General features: G+C 37.3%; 2 protein-coding genes and 1 long non-coding RNA gene across 4 annotated transcripts in view; 2 read left to right on the top strand and 1 right to left on the bottom strand.

Moving 5' to 3' along the window:
- The window catches only part of LOC112050248 (phosphatidylinositol-3-phosphatase SAC1), a 260,117-nt gene that overhangs the window by 159,642 nt on the left and 86,332 nt on the right, over positions 1 to 14,143 (bottom strand). The window lies entirely within an intron of this gene.
- Positions 215 to 14,143, top strand: part of LOC128199294 (uncharacterized) — a 45,034-nt gene continuing 31,105 nt past the window's right edge. For both annotated transcript variants that reach the window (XM_052888236.1, XM_052888232.1), the window contains exon 1: positions 215 to 425. In XM_052888236.1, the coding sequence (XP_052744196.1) occupies positions 358 to 425 (68 nt within the window). In that variant the 5' untranslated portion in view covers positions 215 to 357. The remainder of the gene's footprint in view (positions 426 to 14,143) is intronic.
- LOC128199302 (uncharacterized) lies at positions 10,213 to 13,381 on the top strand. Its single transcript, XR_008251966.1, has 2 exons — positions 10,213 to 10,729; positions 12,218 to 13,381. It is a non-coding gene; the product is annotated as an uncharacterized LOC128199302 (long non-coding RNA).

Here is a 14,143-nt window from a genome sequence, read left to right as displayed (position 1 = left end):
AAAGTGACGATGCGTAACTGTTATTCAATAAGAACAACTCGTCATACCGCCTGCGTCACATAATAACAGTTCAAAAATATCAAAATAAATAGTTGCCTTAAAGCAAAGCTCAACGAATGTAGGAGAAAAACTGAAAAGCGTGGATGTGACGCGCGCGCGGAAACTCAGTGGGGGGAAGAAAACCGCCATCGATTATTCGCGCGCGAGACATCGCCGTGGACGGACGTGTTTTTGCGTCGCGCTCACATCGCACCGGGCGATGTTGTACAGGGCGTTTCGCGTGTGCTTTTGTTTTCATGGACTGCGTGTTTAGTGCTCTGTGCGGACTTATGCGGTGATACGGCTGCAGTCGGCGCCATGGGCAACTCCTGCAGCTCAGGGCAGGCCCACAAAGACAAAGATAGCATTTCGCAGCATTCGGAAGAGTGAGTAGCTCTCAGATGAATCTTAACGCGTGAAGGTCATTACATCGGAGGATAGAATACATTTTTTTTATATTAATAGTTGACAACAGATTTAGCAAGCAATCTGTCGCCTATAATAGAATATTCTAAATTAATCTTGCAGGTACATTTATTAGGGAAACTTCCCATCAATGCATTATCAGGCGCCCGTCAACTTGATGGATGTTAAGCATTAAAAAAAACAAGATACCATATTAGTAAATTACAGTTTTAGTTAGGATTCGTTCTTATTAATGGTGACAGGTTTCTTCTTAAAACTCTTTCTCATGAACATACCTACTTATAATGGTAGAGATGGATGGGATTGGAGTTGGATAATTAATTTATCATATTGGAACGTCGATTTTTTAAACTAGCTAACTTTAACTGCTTTTATAGAGAGGTACCTATTAAAAAGAAAATCAATAATAATCTTGTAGTTTATAATAAATATCTGGACTATTATACCATGGCTAGACCATCTAATGCTAGCAACACACGGTCCGACCCCACATGCCTGTAGCGCTAACGGCTTGACATTTGATCAAATTGATCTTGTGTTGGTCGCGATGCATGTTTAAAGTCAACACGTACCAACGCCAGTCGCCTACCGTTTTTACTTAGTGGTAGAAACACAGATTGAGAAAATTTCAATTTTTATAAAATCACGTAGATCTGGCTATGACAGGCAATGATAATTGTATACTATAGATAGGTTACGTCCCTACAAAATCAGCGCAAAAAGTTTAGCTACACTACTGAGCGCATACATGCACAATTTTGTCTTAAATTCCATTAAATATTTATGTATATATTATATAGGTAGTTTTTATACTTCCTGAACACACAACTCGACACATTGTAGACGATATTTAGGTAGGTATTATTTGTTTAAATAACGTTCGTTGTTTAATAGCCGACTAAATAAAGTAAATTTTCCACATTTGTCCGTCTCAGTTTTGATGCGCTAGTGCCCCATCTCTAGTATAAAATATCATTGATGACAGGCATTTAAGTTTCAATCATTAATGTAATGTACTTATCTTAAAACCGGGAATGTATTTAAATTTAAATATACTCGTAAGTGCAGGTATGCAAATAACAGGACCTTCTGGAGTAATGAGTAAAATGTTTTCATCGGCAATTTCTTTACACCGAAACAGTGATGTACCTTAGCGGAAGAAAATAAGCATTGCCATGTACCTTCCTAATCTTGATTTAAATGAAGAGTACTTGCTTCATTAGTCCAATGGCTAAACCTAAAGGTAAATTAAGATTCAAATATGTTAAGTTTATTTTTTTTTTTCGAAATATTCAGAGCAAGTTGGGACTTTGGGAAATCGATGGTGCTACACCCCCTTACCTATAAGAGCAAATTCAGCTGTCTCGGGTGACATCTGATCACAGATTAAAGAATAATAGGCAGAGAGCGAACGGAACAGTACGGCAGTGATGAAGACAAATACAAATTCAAAAATCAGTACGACACAAAGCGTCGCATCAGTAATTTTCAATATTATTCCAGAAAAATAGTGTTTTTTTATATAGTATTTTAAAAACTGTTTACAAAAACTAAAAGAATAAGATGGAGTATTTTTTTATAAGTAATTATTGATTATTATGATATCAACTTACGTAATTGTTGTTAGTGTTAAATCTTGAAATACAAGTTATGAAAAAAGTTTGTATATGCGGATGACAAGGCGCGCTACGTTTGTTTGTTTGTTTCACCGGTCTCACCGCGGGGCTTGACTCAATCTTTATCATTCTTTATTCTGTGCATCTATTAGTGAACCTTAGAGTCGAACATTAACACCCTACTCGTAAGTCCGTGCACCCTCATTGGTACAGTGCGGTCGTTCTAAGCCCTTAATCTCCCCTCCCTTAAGATGAGGGCGCCTCCCTGTCATCAAAAATATAGATGGATGATGATTCAGTACCTATTTCCATAGCTTTCATTTTTTACTCTCAAACTACCTACATAGTTTCTGTAATATATGTAATATACGTTTATAATGGATCTATAAATTATTATCTATGATTCTTGATCTATGGTAGTGGTAGATAGCTACTCGGATATTCTGAAAGCTTTTATTATAAAGTCCATGCGACTCTACTCATCTACTAAATTAATAAATAAAAATAGTTTATTTCAGTAACATCAATCGGTAACAAATAATAATTAAAGGCTAGAATCTTCTGATACGAGTTGTTTAGAAGACTTCGCTCTTCCGTAACAAGACACCTTAGTTTTTTTTTTTTACTGCATTTGTAACATAGATTAATTAAAAAGTAGATACCTATCTACAATAATTTGTAAATAGAATGAAACCATCAAATATGTCAATTTAGCGTCCGAGCAGCGCTGCGATGGACGATGGCGCCGTGGAAATAGATCCGCAGAAATAAAAGCGAGCGAAATATGATGTCAACGCGTTTACATTCCAGCCGCGGCGACTGGGCCGGCTACCGACTGCGCGCGCGCCAGGGCTGCGACAGTGTCCTACCCAAACGAGCACTTGCTAGAAGCCCGGCCGCTCAGAAATTGCGTTTCTGACAGGTCGTGAGCGAATAGGACAAATGTATTCAATTACATTGCCTGGCTATTTTGTCTCATCAGATTTTGTCTTATCTCATGAGACAGAAGAACGAGGCAATGTAATTTTAAAAGAATGTTTGCCACATCTTTTAAATATGACCAATATTTCCATTCCCAATTTCTTCCCCAGTCGGAAAAGACTGTATTAGGAGTGGGTACGACAATAGACCAACGGGGCGGAGATCGAACCACCACCCCTGATGAGTTCGACCGCTCTTACCGTTGAACTATTGAGGGTCTCGTAATTGAATATGTTTGTCCCATTCGCTCACGACCTGTCAGAAACGCAAACTCTGAGCGGCCGGGCTTTAATGCTAGAGTATCTACGATACATATCGTTCCGCCCATCTCTTCTGCGTCTGTCAAAATCAATGTCAAATTGGAATAGATTTTAACGAAGGACGTTAGACGGACAAACGCTAAGCAGAGGTCCATTTCATACTTCATTAACACTATAATATCTAATAATAGAAAGATTATTTCATATCTGTCATCTGTCACTGTGTTTATTGATTCCGTAGACAGAGAAGTAAAAATACCAATGGAAAGCTTTACATCTCATTTTCTCAAAAAGAGACCATCACGTATCCTCACGGACACAGCAATATGCTGAATGGAGACCCTTTGTATTTGTATGATGTGTATTCTGAATAAACTTTTCATTCTTTCTTTCTAACATATGCGTGGTCGCTGTAAGAACAAATCGATTCGATATTTGATTTGTTGTCATGACGCGTGCTGTGCACAACGATGATCCAAACATCGTTGCCGGCGTAATTACAGGCATTTGAGGGTTAAACCTATGCCTCAGGCTCAGACTAATTACATAAGGACTAGTATGGCACCCAAATTCACAAACAAAATTGTTATGTTGTGAGAAAAACGAGCTTAGATTAGGTATACTATATGGGTATATATATTTTACTAAACTAGAAGTTGTTGACCGTTTTTACACCATTCAACAACACAAAAAGGTATTTTTACCGACGAACACGACTACAACTATGAAACATTGATTCTATAGAGACAGTTTTTATAATCGCAATAGATCGTTGATCATATACTTTGATGAAAAATTAACGTCTTTTGTGACAAATGTTTTTGGGCCCCCCAACTAATTTTGATACAGGACCCCAAGGCTACACCACTGGCTGATAATGATAAGTAAAAATAATAATGACCAATGGAATAAAATCGTTCTCTACAAAGTAGCAGCCCTAAACGTTCTGTTCGTTAGACTGTACGTGGTCAGAATAATACGTGAATAAATACGTTAGTGCCGGCGGTTAGCGAGTACTTTGTAATTAAATACATTTGCATGATGGACAGTTACTGGGCGTGACGTTCCCCCGGGGACTAGCAGCCCAGCCCAATTCGATGCATCGTTTATATGAGCTTACTAGCTGACGCCGCGTGGTTTTACCCGCGTGGTTTCCGTTCCCGTACAATGGGGATGATGACTAGGTTTGAATATATTGATTTTTATGGTACATTCGGGTAAATAAGGTCAATGTTAACTAATTTATACATAAGAAGCAAAGATTGTCTGGATATTTGCAAATTAAATGAGATTATAAAATTTCAAAATCTATTAAAAAATCTTTTATCGTAATTAGATGAAAATTCATACAGTTTTAGCTTCTTTACATTAAATGTGACATTTTTTAATATGTGAACTATAAACATAAACGCACAAATAACAAAGATATTAGTAATTTTGTTTGAACGCACATACAAATCTAACGATCATTACATTACCTACGACGTCATTAGTTCGTGCCATTTTGTATGGGACGTTTTTCAGGGATCCGTGACAGCGCTGCAAATCTGACCCTTTAAATTCCTGTAGCTCCGAAAGTAATGATCGCAGATACCCTGTTCCTTTTACAAAAATGCTTTACTATTAGCACACTCTTAATATATTTACAATTTAAAAAACTGTCATCATCCCTATTACGGGGATAATGTATATCCTTTAGCCTTCCTCGATAAATGGGAAAAATTCTTTCAGTGTTAGATAACAATGAAAGAATTTTTCAAATCGGACCAGTAGTTCCTGAGATTAGCGTGTTCAGTCAAACAAATAAACAAACTCTTCAGCTTTATAAACTTGAACCGAACGCTAAATCGTTTGGCGTTACGTCTTTGCCGGTAGGGTGGTAACTAGCCACGGCCGAAGCCTCCCACCAGCCTAAAACACACACTAAAGGTATACATAGCTATAAGAAAGTAGCAAGTTCGTGGATTCATTTATTCCAATTTATACGTATGGGATATCTGAGAATTAATGTAACTTTTCAATTCAGTTTGCATAACCCATGCCACGGAGGCTCTAGGGAGTTGAAAGGTCAGATATCCCAATGTTGATACCCCGAAGGAACGTTAAACACATAAACTTTGACATAAACATCTGACTCATAAAATGCTATAGATCAAGCCAGGCTTCTAGCTTTATCCGAAAAGAACTCTGAGTATTGGTTCCAAGCTTTGCCATCTAAAAATCTTACTTTATTAGATATCTAGCGGACGCCCGTGACTTCGTCCGCCCTTCGACCTCTTTAATCCAGCCCTTACAGTAGTATCGCTTTAAAAATGAAGTAAGTTTTCCCAACATTTCCCTTCACTTCTCTGCTCCTATTGATCGTAGTGTAATGAAAGTATACTATAACCTGCCCAGGAGTATAAAGAATAAGTGCCAGGTATCGTTAAAATCCGTCGAGTAGTTTTCTGAATAACGAACATTCAGACAGATTACTGATTGCATTTTTGGCATCAGTATCGATGACTTATTACCCCCTGATAGTTATTTTGTATGTAGACAATATTTAGGTATTATTGTGTTTAAATAACTTTCCTTGTTTACTATGCGACTCAATGAAATTAAAACAAGTAGGCGCATTTTTTCGCTTCAATTTCGACGCGCTAGTGTCATATTTAATAGTAAAAAATCGTTGACCCCAGAATTTAAAAATTCTGTATTACACTAGAAAGTAGTGCCAGTGTAACTGCGAGTAATTTATGACAAGCAATTTATATAATTTGAAACAAATTGAGATGTTGCGATAATCTATATTAAAATATTCCATAAAGTGAAGGCGGACAATTTATTATAACAGCTCGTATGTAGATGGAGGCGCTAGACAGGACTGGTCAACTATTAAAGCGATTGTGTCAATTACTTCGAGTGCCGCCTGCCACGTCGCCGACACGATGTCACTATCATACATATGACGGCCTCCGTGGCGCAGTGGTATGCGCGGTGGATTTACATGACGGAGGTCCTGGGTGCGATCCCCGGCTGGGCTGATTGAGGTTTTCTTAATTGGTCCAGGTCCAGTGGGAGTTTTCGGCTAGATACCACCCTACCGACAAAGACGTACCGCCAAGCGATTTAGCGTTCCGGTACGATGTCGGGTAGAAACCAAAAAGTAGGAAAGGGTGTAGATTTTCATCCTCCTCCTAACAAGTTAGCCCGCTTTCATAAGCGGCGCGCCCGGTCTAAGATCCGGCAATAGGAATATAATATACCCTCATCTTATTCATTGGTGATAAGCTATAGATGATAGATAATGTTTACAGTGACACATTGCAAATAGGTTGCCTAATTAAATTGCGGCCAAACACATTTTTCATACAAAATCTAGGAAACCATAAGGAACCTAATACAGTCAAATTAAGCATAAAAAGGCTTTCGTTTGACATAACGACTAAATAACTGATGAGGGTATGTAAATAACGTTACTTAACTGTTTATATCTGGCAACCCCAAAGTTGCAGTGTGCAGCCGGCAACCTCTACTTTTTCAATTATTTTGGGTATATTCTATTAATTAGTGTAGTATTTTTTTAAAATTGAGCAACGAAGGAAGGAAATTCTATGAATTAATGTGTCAATGTGGATAGTTTATTATCATTTATTTATTATCCCAATCAAATAACAGATGAAGATTATATGAAGGTAGAAAAAGGTCCCAGCTCAGCAGCTCCCCGTACGCAAAGAGTCGAGAGAGATTTTTAGCTAGGACCCCGTTTTAAATGCCTCGTACTAATACAATGTAAAAAATGTAAGCCTCAGCTCAGCTCAGCGGTAAAAGGCCCGGACTCATCACCGAGAGGTGGTAGTTTGATCCCCGGCCGCTACACTATTGTGGAACTAATTAGCGGAGAATGGGAATGTTGCTCATTATTGAAAAGAAATGGCAAATATTTTTAAAAATAAAATACCTTACTTTCAGGTTATCGCTTTCTCATCAGAGACGGTATCAGTTAGTATTATATGAGGTCGGGGTCGAAAGCTTCTGACGTAGCTCATAATAGCTAATTAGTAAACATTTGAAAAGATACTACCTAGTTGTATGTATAATGATGGAACATATAAGCTTTGTTAGCTATTTACAAATTAATAATCATCTGACTTCGGATCGGTCCTGGATTTCAACCGTGGTACCTTTTCAGGGGACCAGGATCAGATCTATAATCGTCCAAGTATAAAGCATAGTTTTGATTTATCATTTCGACGGCCTCCGTGGCGCAGTGGTATGCGCGGTGGATTTACAAAACGGAAGTCCTGGGTTCGATCCCCGGCTGGGCAGATTGAGATTTTTTTAATTTGTCCAGGTCTGGCTGGTGGGAGGCTTCGGCCGTGGCTAGTTACCACCCTACCGGCAAAGACGTACCGCCAAGCGATTTAGCGTTCCGGTACGATGCCGTGTAGAAACCGAAAGGGGTGTGGATTTTCATCCTCCTCCTAACAAGTTAGCCCGCTTCCATATTAGACTGCATCATCACTTACCATCAGGTGAGATTGTAGTCAAGGTCTAACTTGTAGACAATAAAAAAAAATCATCATTATCAACCGATGGGTCAGCTAGTCGCGAAGCTGAAGGGGGTAAGGCACATAGAAGTTGGAGTCCAAGGTGCTGGAATGGCGACTCCGAATCGGAAAGCGCAGTGTTGGTCGACTTCTTATGGACCAACGACATCAAGCGGGTTGCAGGGAGCCGTTGGAAACTGGCGGCTCGTTCTGTTTTGTTTGAAAGTCCATGTAACAGAACGCAGATGGACAGCAGTGGATGTCCATCAACCCATATTTTTCTCACTGTTGTGCACGAGTCTCCTCTCAGAATGAAAGAAGTTAGGATAATTTTGTTCACCCCCTGGTCAATGCGGATTGGCAGACTTCACACACGTAGATAATTGAAAAATTCTCAAGTACCTATGCAGGTTTCCTCACGATGTTTTTCCTTCACAGTTTGAGACACGTGATATCTAATTTCTTAAAATGTACATATCTGTTGTTTTTGTTGCACTATCCCACATTTAATTTCATTAATTCCTTTATCCAAAGGTTGTCTGGTAGATATCGCTTTCAAGCAATAAGACCGCCTTTGCACATACTTGTTTTCTATGTTTTCTTTTGTTTTCTTTGTTATTGTTTTTGTTTTGTGCAATATAAATATCTGAAAAGGAGCCCTGGAACGGTTTTTTTTATTAATTTATTCAACTAAATCTCTTCCCAAAGCAGTGACCCCAATATTAACCTGTATTTTAAATTCTAGAGGTCACTCAGTAAATCTTATTAAACATTTTAAAATCCCCAAAAAAACAAAGTATTCCGCCACATTGGCGCAGCGCCAGCGACGCGGTCGCGCTACGATTCCATCAAATTATTTGTTTGTATCGCCACCCAATACCACTTTAATGTTTATTTTTGATGTTATTGATATGGCATTCTAACTGCCGTTATAAAGGCGAATGTGGATTTGTTTGTTGTTCTTTCACGCCTCAACTATTTAAACGATCACTGTGAAATTTGGCATTTACTTATACAAATCGGGGGTACTGAAACTGGCGTAGTAATAGGAACTATAGCTCGGCAAATTCGTTCGTAACACACCCGATAGCCCGCGCGAGGGGGGCGTGTAGCGATGAATGAAAAACCCGCGACTGATGCACCTCACTTCTCCGCAAGTACGATTTCACACCCGCGCAGTCTTTCCCCCCGTCGCCCGCATACCACGGGAGTGTCATCAACGAACTTGCCAAGCTATAGTATTAGGTATAATATGTATCAAGCTGATGATTATTTATTCTTTCTTCTCATGTGCTACCACTCACACAGCCGATGTTCGCACCCAAAACTTTGATTCAATTTCAAAAATTGTAAGTATTAATAGAATGGAATTCTGCTTTTACCAATATATTTTACAGTTTATCCTGAACAGAAGCAAGTGTTACTTTTCAAAAGCTTATGGAAGTGGAAAAAATACAAAAATTTTCCACTTTCATTCCCCGAAGTTCATGAACTGCGAATTATTCGATGTGGGCGGGCTTAGGGTGTGATAATATTAACAATTTATTAATTGATTTATTTTACGGCTTCTATCAGATCTTATTAATGATTCTCTGAGTCACAGAGGTGTGACAACAAATTGTCCATCTCCTAGATAAGATTATCACTAAAAATTTCTTAGAAGAAAGAAAAGTATTTCATAAGATCGACCCAAAATTCCAACCCAGAATCTTGTGGTCCATAGACACATGCTTCTAGACCAAGGTAGGGAACCAACAACGTAGTTAAGTACTTGTGGCATAAACAGTGGCGGATTTGTAGTCTTGGCCGCTTTAGGCCCCTAAAAAGCCGCCCCTTTCTCAGTAGCCATCAAAATATAGACTTGCCGACGCCCGCGATAATAAACGGGATTTGACGGCCTCTGTGGCGCAATGGTATGCGTGGTGGAATTACGAGACGGAGGTCCTGGATTCGATCCCCGGCTGGGCCGAGTGAGTGAGGCCTAATTGGTTCAGGTGTATCTGATAGGAGGGTGCCTTTTTGCCACCGTACCGGCAAAGACGTACAGCCAAGCGATTTAGCTTTCCGGTACGGTGTAGCAATCAAAATGGGTGTGGATTTTCATCCTACGCCTAACAAGTTAGCCCGCTTCTATCTTAGATTGCATCATCACTTACCATCAGCAGGCTGATTATGTATCTCGACGTATCACTTCTAACTGTGTAACGCAAAGCTAAATTGAACACTAGAGTGTTTTTGCAATTCCGATTATGTAAGACAAAAGACAGCCACAATGCCTAGTGATATCGTTCTAGGCGCAAAATTTTATCGACATTATGCGACTAAATAAAATACACCCTTTCCCGGTACTACTTACTACGGGTGCGGCATACTTTTGCACATATACGTATTATACTTGATTTTGCTGTTTGTCTGTGGTGAAGTGAAGTGCCATAGTTTCTTTGTTGGTAAACAAAGCCGTATTAAAATATTAATAAAAAAATTGTTTTCGTTGGATCAAAGTACTTGCTACTGCTAGTTTTTTGTTTTCGATAGAAGTAATTAATTAATCATTTTATCGTATACATTTTTATTAGTGTTAATAGTTAATTTATCAAAGTAAACGGCCACTTTTACATAAAACATTATCTACACGAAAGTTCTTCAAAGTTTTATCGTCTGCCTATGATTAATTTAATGGTCGTTGTGATAATATGTAAAGTATATTGTATAGTGTTTTGTTTATTAAAGTTCATCGCTTGCAAATAAAGATGTCCGGGAAACTCAATGATCGCCTTGGCTTGGATCAAACTTGGCGATGGGTTGTTTTGGAGGGCCTTTGGAAAGTCAGGCTACTAAATAAACCTTCCGTGTTCGCGTCTGCCAGTGGCGTTGTGTAAGTTATCACATATCTATATTCTATATTATTATTTTAAAGAGGATGAGAGGAAATTTTTGATATTGTAGGGGGTAATCTCTGGATCTACTAAACCGATTTCGAAAATTCTTTCACCAATAGAAACTCACATAACTTGCGAGTGTAATAGGCTATATTTTATCCCTGTAGTCCCAAGAGAGTGAGAACTATGCAGGTGTAACTGTCGAGCATCAGATAGTAATTATATTCAATTGAAATTCATGATTTTCTATTATAAGTTTAACATAATACTTGTTTTTGTGACTAGCATATTGCATTAACAAGCCTTTTTAAACCACAACTATACCTGCACCATGTAACCTTTAAGTTCTAAGCATTAAGTACAAGACAAATAATCAAAATCAAACTTTGTCTCATTATGCAGATGTATTAGAATTGTTTGTATTTGTAGGTGTTTGTTTTAGTTACATTAAGGCTAAATATAAAATCCTACCTTGATTAGTAATTTTTTTATGATGATTGAGGCTAGCCACTTAAAATAATTAATTCAAATTTCAATTACAATATATAGTTAAGTTAAATCCTACAAGTATATGTATCTCCTACAAAACTGGATAAAATATAAGGCAAATCAAAAAACAAAAGAGCTCAGTTTAATCCCATAAAAGCCCAGTTGCTGCAGAGTATAGACTAGAGGGTTTGCCAGGGATATAGGTCCATAAGCACAGCAATAGCCCAGTGGATGTAACCTCTGCCTCAGATTCCAGAGGGTGTGGGTTTGTATCCAGTCCGGGGCATGCAGCTCCAACTTTTCAGTTGTGTACATTTTAAGATATTAAATATCACATGTATCAAATGGTGAAGGAAAACATCGTGAGGAAACCTGCATACCAGATAATTCTCTTAATTCTCTGCTTATCTGAAGTCTGCTAATCCGCTTTGGGTCAGAGTGGTGGACTATTGGTCTAATCATGAATGAATGAATAGTATTACCTAATCCAGTGTATGTAATTCTTAATGATAATAATTGCTAATTCAAATAATAATTTATACTTTATATTTTCTTTTATTATGTACATGTTCAGCTTAATAAATATTGCACATTTTGATTTGTTAAATATCATCATTTTGATTTGTTAAATATTACATATAATGAATATTGTTATCATTTACAATAATGTATTGTTTATGATAACAATATTCATTAACCTGAAACTAAAGGATCACAAACATTCTTCGTCTGAAAAGAAGATCAACATAAATACAACAAAGTATTATTTTTGTTATCACCATCTCACAGAAATATATTGTAGAACCAAGTAATATACCTGAGGTATAAATATATCAATTAACCCCCCCCTAGATTTGTCATTTATATAAACTCTTAATCAAGATATAATACATAGGCCATTTCTTATCTCAATATTCCCACAGGAATGAGATCTACTTAAAGAAACCGGGGGCATATGTAGTTCATGTAATAAAAAAATATTTTCTACCTTTCAGATCAACATGAAGATGTGGGCTCTAAACTTTGAGTGCCAGGGACTGACTATGGAAGTCTCCATGTCGCTGGTCACCATTGATGTGCAAAACACCTTGAAAAAATTGGTGATTCTGAATCCTTCATCTCTATGAACGATTCATGAAGAAAGAATTAAACAAACATTTAATGAACAGATTTTTTATAAGATTATTATCAATAATGACATTGCATATGAGAGAAAATTGTCAAATATAATTTCATTTTAATTTAATATAGTTAATTATGACATCACTGTATATAAAGAATATGATTATTATCATTTGGTTAATTTCAGTATTACATAGTATTAGATGAAAATTGTATTGTAAAATTGCACATCAAAATATGTTTTATTATCTATTATTAGGAGGAAATATTATTTAACTATTATTATTATCCCTAATAGCCCAGTGAATGTGACCTCTGCCTCCAATTCCGGAGGGTGTGGGTTCGAACCCGTTCCGGGGCACGCACCTCCAACTTTTCTATTGTGTGCATTTTAAGAAACTAAATATCACGTGTCTCAAACAGTGAAGGAAAACATCGTGAGGAAACCTGCATACCAGAGAATTCTCTTAATTCTCTGCATATGTGATGTCTGCCAATGTAATCCAAATATGCTGGCCCATATTCGGCTCCTGTCAGAATGAGAGGGGTTAGGCATTGGCCTTCCCTTACCTTATCAGCCGATAGACGTCCACTGCTGGACATAGGCCTCTTACATGGACCTCCAAGCACAACGACCTTGAGCCGCGAACATCCAACCAACCGACCAACCACGCTTTCCAGTGCGGGGTCTCCCGAGTGCGGGTAGGCACTCGAGCTCAGCAGTGAGCCGAATATGTGTTTATAATGATGATGATGATGATGATGATGATGATGATGATGATGATGATGATGATGATGATGATGATGATGATGATTATTTAAGTAATTGTAAAAGAAAAAATTGAATACTACATTAGTTGTTTATCTATACAATTCAATAATTTTAAGAACAAAACATGTACCTACCACATTGTAGGAAATAAATAAATAATGATTTGATTAAAAACAATGTTGTTTAATGTTAAGCAGGTAGGGCCAGGTAGTTCTATATTTGTGTAACATCTATTACTTAAAAATAAAAAATATATTTACTTGTGTTGGTATTTTTTATTCAGACTTGATATATTGTTGTTGACAAATTTTGTTATAATATATATCTTTCATTCTTTAGTTTAATTTAATCAAGAAACGACCCTACTTACACATATAGGTACCCCCTCTAACAAAAATAGACTGAAGTATAGGTAAATATTTAACAAAAATGTAAATTAAAAATTAATTATAGATTAATTAAAAACATGACTACAATTTGAATTATCAACTTTAATAATTTGCTTCAAAATAAAAACACATACGCGTGGCGAAGTAAGTAGTGCTCCTGCATCCACGGTCATGGGTTCGATTCCCACACCTGGAAAATATTTGTGTGAAGAGCATGGGTTTTTTCCAGTGTGTGTGTATTTATACATTATATAAGTATTTATAGGTAGTATATAAATGTAAATGAATATTATAATATCAACTATCTTAGTACCCACAACACAAGCTACTTTGTATGCCTACTTTGGGGCTAGATAGTGCTTTGTATGGTTTAAGTATAAATAATTATACAGAAGGCTTGGTCACGAAAAAATATATCCAGTCCTTTGTCTGCATAGCTTGAGGGTTCTAGCAACTTGTTATCATGGTTTTGAGTGAGGAATCCTTGGACAATACTGCCATCACAAGGATTACTGTTTTCTGTATCCAGCCCTTGATCTAACAGCCAAGTGAAAGCTTCTTTAGGTGTTGGTTGAAACATTGTTAAGCTCTTCACTTCTTCAAAATTATTAGTGATTCTCCTAGAAAAATAAATCATA

Source organism: Bicyclus anynana, chromosome 2 (genome assembly GCF_947172395.1).
Source record: "Bicyclus anynana chromosome 2, ilBicAnyn1.1, whole genome shotgun sequence".
NCBI classification, from domain to species: domain Eukaryota; kingdom Metazoa; phylum Arthropoda; class Insecta; order Lepidoptera; family Nymphalidae; genus Bicyclus; species Bicyclus anynana.
This window is presented reverse-complemented; position numbering and strand designations above follow the sequence as displayed.